General features: G+C 44.1%; 1 protein-coding gene across 1 annotated transcript; it reads right to left on the bottom strand.

Annotated features, from left to right (window-relative positions):
- Positions 1–356: 356 nt before the first annotated feature.
- LOC145096262 (uncharacterized) lies at positions 357–1673 on the bottom strand. Its single transcript, XM_079034017.1, has 2 exons — positions 1416–1673; positions 357–1322 (listed from the first exon to the last, which is right to left on the bottom strand). The coding sequence occupies exons 1-2, from the start codon at positions 1671–1673 to the stop codon at positions 357–359; spliced, it is 1224 nt and encodes a 407-aa protein (XP_078890143.1).
- Positions 1674–3304: the final 1631 nt, after the last annotated feature.

Genomic DNA, 3304 nt, shown 5'->3' with positions numbered 1-3304 from the left:
AAACCCTTGTCGAGCAAATCTTGCAACTGAGCCATCAACTCCTTCATTTCGGTTGGTGCTAACCGATAGGGCGCACGAGCTAACGGTGCTACTCCTGGGGTAAGATCGATTCGAAACTCCACTTGCCTATCCGGTGGCAAGCTAGTTAGGTCATCAGGGAACACATCTTGGAACTCGCGTACAACTGGTATATGTGTTATTCCAGGCTTGTCCTTCTTGGAATCGAGAACATATGCCCAATAACTTTGACACCCTTTCTTTAGATAACGAGTTGCCTTAGTCACTGATATCAAAATAGAGTCCTTAATTCGCCGATCACCGTAAATTTTTACCATTCCTTTTTTTGGCACCCAAACTTAAACAATCCTATTTTCACAATCTATAATCGCTTGGTTTTTCGACAACCAATCCATCCCTATAACAATATCAAAATCACCTAGGGCTATAGGTAATAATTTTAATGGTAGCACACTACCTTCGATTTTGATAGAGCAATCATCAAATTCCTCTCTTACTACTACCCAATGATCGTCAGCAGTTTCAATTTCTAAGGCATGTTCTAGAGTCTTTGCATTTCTACCCAGGTTTTTGCAAAAAGTAGAAGACACAAAAGATCTATTTGCACCAGAATCAAATAACACCCTAGCATGAATTGAGTTTACTAGGAAAGTACCTGTCACCACATCCGGGGTCTCCTGAGCCTCCTGAGCCGTCATGCGAAAAGCTCTAGCTTTTGGTCTACCAGTGTCAGCCTTTTTATCCGTCGACCGATTGTCTGTTATCCTGCCTTGATTGTTGTTACCTTTACTCTGAGGACATTCCGACTTAATGTGGTTGGGGGAACCACACCCGTAACATACCCTTCCTGTCTTACATTCTGTGGCTATGTGCCCCGGCTTACCACACTTGTAGCAAACTTTCTGATTCATGTTACACTCCCCCTTATGATAACGGTTACATTTCGGACATTGCTTTACTCCAGAGCTTTGATCAACCTTGCGTTCTTGCCCTGAAGTCTTGCCTTTCTTCGAATCATTATTTGTACCCTCCCATTTTCTTTTCCCCAAAGCCCTGTCTTCACCTTGATGATTCTTCTCACGTTCGCGACCTTCTGCAGCATCAACAGCAGACTGGAAAGTACCCGGTTTCTGAATTTGCACAAATTCACGGATAGTTGTTCTCAATCCCCAAATATAGCGTTCCACCCTTCTTTCTTCCGTAGATACGTAAAATTCGGCAAACCTAGCCTTCTCCGTGAACTTTGTGGTGTACTCCCTCACAATCATATTCCCCTGCTCCAACCTTAAAAATTCTTCCTCCAACTGTTTAACCGCTGTACGAGGGCAAAACTTTTATTTAAAAATTCTTAGGAACTCATCCCATGACATATTATTGGCCGCCTCACACCCCCTAACCTCCTTCACCATGCCCCACCAATGTATTGCCTCCCCTTTTAGCATTGTCGCAGCATAAATCACCTTGTCCTCATCCGCACACTTGCTAGTATCGAATGTTCCCTCAATCTCCATGATCCATGTTGATGACAAAACGGGATCAATCTCTCCGTTAAAAATAGGTGGCTTGCAGTTCATGAACGTCTTGTAACTACAACCCTGCCGATCGTGGTTGCCATGATGCCTTGTGGGTTGTGCAATACTTGGTTCACGACTCATATTTGGTGTACTGTAATCGTAGTCCTCTTCACCTCAACCCAAGTTACCTTCATACTCACCCATTATTGCTTCTCGTGCCTGAGCAATTACATCTGGTAAGGTGTCTCGAATTGCTCGAGCAATCTCATCAGCCAACTCCTCTCTAGTGATCGTGTTTGCCGCACGACCCCTTCCACGACCTCGACCTCGACCGCGGTGGGATCCAGAGCTACCATGGGCCGATTGTACAGGTATCGGTGCTGTAACAGCACCTCGGCCTCTTCCTCTACCCCTACCTCTTCCTTGGCCCCGTCCACGACTAGCGTTCGGGTTCAGTGGGGTTTCTGGAACATCTCCTGGTGCTCTAACATAAGCTCCAATTGGGATGCGCTCTTCCTCCGGAGTGACCCTAGTGAACCTCCCAGATCTTCGTGAAGACATATCAACTACATATTTATGTTTATAACACAATAAGTATAACAAACATAAATTTTATTCCAAATTATTAAAACTTCAAAAATAGGCATACGTCTTGTTCACATCAAGTCACTCAAGCCAACAACCAAGAGAAATAATAAAAAAAAACAAATCATTGCACTCCTACTTTCTAATTTTTAAAAATGATGTCATCATATTTCAATATTCTCTTTCCCTCCTTCAAGTACTTCCTTATCTTTTTAGCTTTTCGATCTTCGGGACCACTTTGAATGACCAACACCTCGGCCTGAGGTGGTTCTCTTCCAACCACCTTATCTAGGAATCCGTAAGTCGTGGCCTTGGCTTGTTTTGCCCAAGCCACAAACCCTTCCCACAACTTAGTGATAGTCGGTTTCCTTAGCTCTGACACCTCCTATTCCAACCTTCGTATCTTGCGTTTACTTTTCATAGCAGCATCAACCCTTATTTGGTTCTCCTGTACGAGCCTTGACCTATGTTCATCTATCTCTTCAATCTTTCTTTTCAAACTGTGAATCTCGAGCTGTGCCTGTGGCATTTCATCTTTATAAAGTCGCTCCCAGTAGGTACCAGGACTAGTTGGCGTGTACTCCACATAAGGCATATGGAATGTTTCGTATCTTTTCTCCGCATGGTACTCCACGTGATTTCCCTCGGATTCCTCCTCGGGGTCTTCTTCGGGCTCCTCCTCAGGATCTTCTTCGGGCTCCACCTCGGATTCCACATCCTCGTCTTCTTCATCCCGTTCAGAGAGGCTGAGTGGGGTCGTTGGTTCCAGATTGCCTTCCGAGTCAAAGAGCTCTAACTCGGCCTTCAACTTCTCGTGGGGAAGTAACCCACTAGTACCCTCAACTGACACCCCACCATCGACGATTGCCTTTCCATGATCCATCGTACCTACAAACGAGACGCATTCCAGATTAGGCGATGTACCGCTCCTCCCGTTTAAGCTTAGGCGTTTAAACAACGACTAATCTGCTTAAACCACGCTCTGATACCAACTTGTAACACCCCAAATTTCAAATACCAAAATAACTTAACATAGTCCCAAAACTTCCAAAATTCAAGATTTAAATACTAACGTAATTATTGATAATAATAGCGGAAGCAAATAGAAATTTTAATTAAACACTCGGTACGTTACGTCTTCCTCAAAACTTGTCGCCTTCTTCAAGTCTGAACTTTATCCTTTCCAT

The sequence above is a fragment of the Lactuca serriola genome, chromosome 3 (assembly GCF_051521515.1).
Source record: "Lactuca serriola cultivar US96UC23 chromosome 3, Lser_US96UC23_V15, whole genome shotgun sequence".
Classification (NCBI taxonomy): Eukaryota; Viridiplantae; Streptophyta; class Magnoliopsida; order Asterales; family Asteraceae; genus Lactuca; species Lactuca serriola.
This window is presented reverse-complemented; position numbering and strand designations above follow the sequence as displayed.

Excerpts from the sequence above, each read along its gene's own strand:
- LOC145096262 (XM_079034017.1), bottom strand. The coding sequence starts at position 1,673 with ATGAGTCGTGAACCAAGTATTGCACAACCCACAAGGCATCATGGCAAC. Across the intron at positions 1,323-1,415 it reads GGTGGGGCATGGTGAAGGAG|TTGGAGGAAGAATTTTTAAG; the intron begins GTTAGGGGGTGT and ends GCGGTTAAACAG.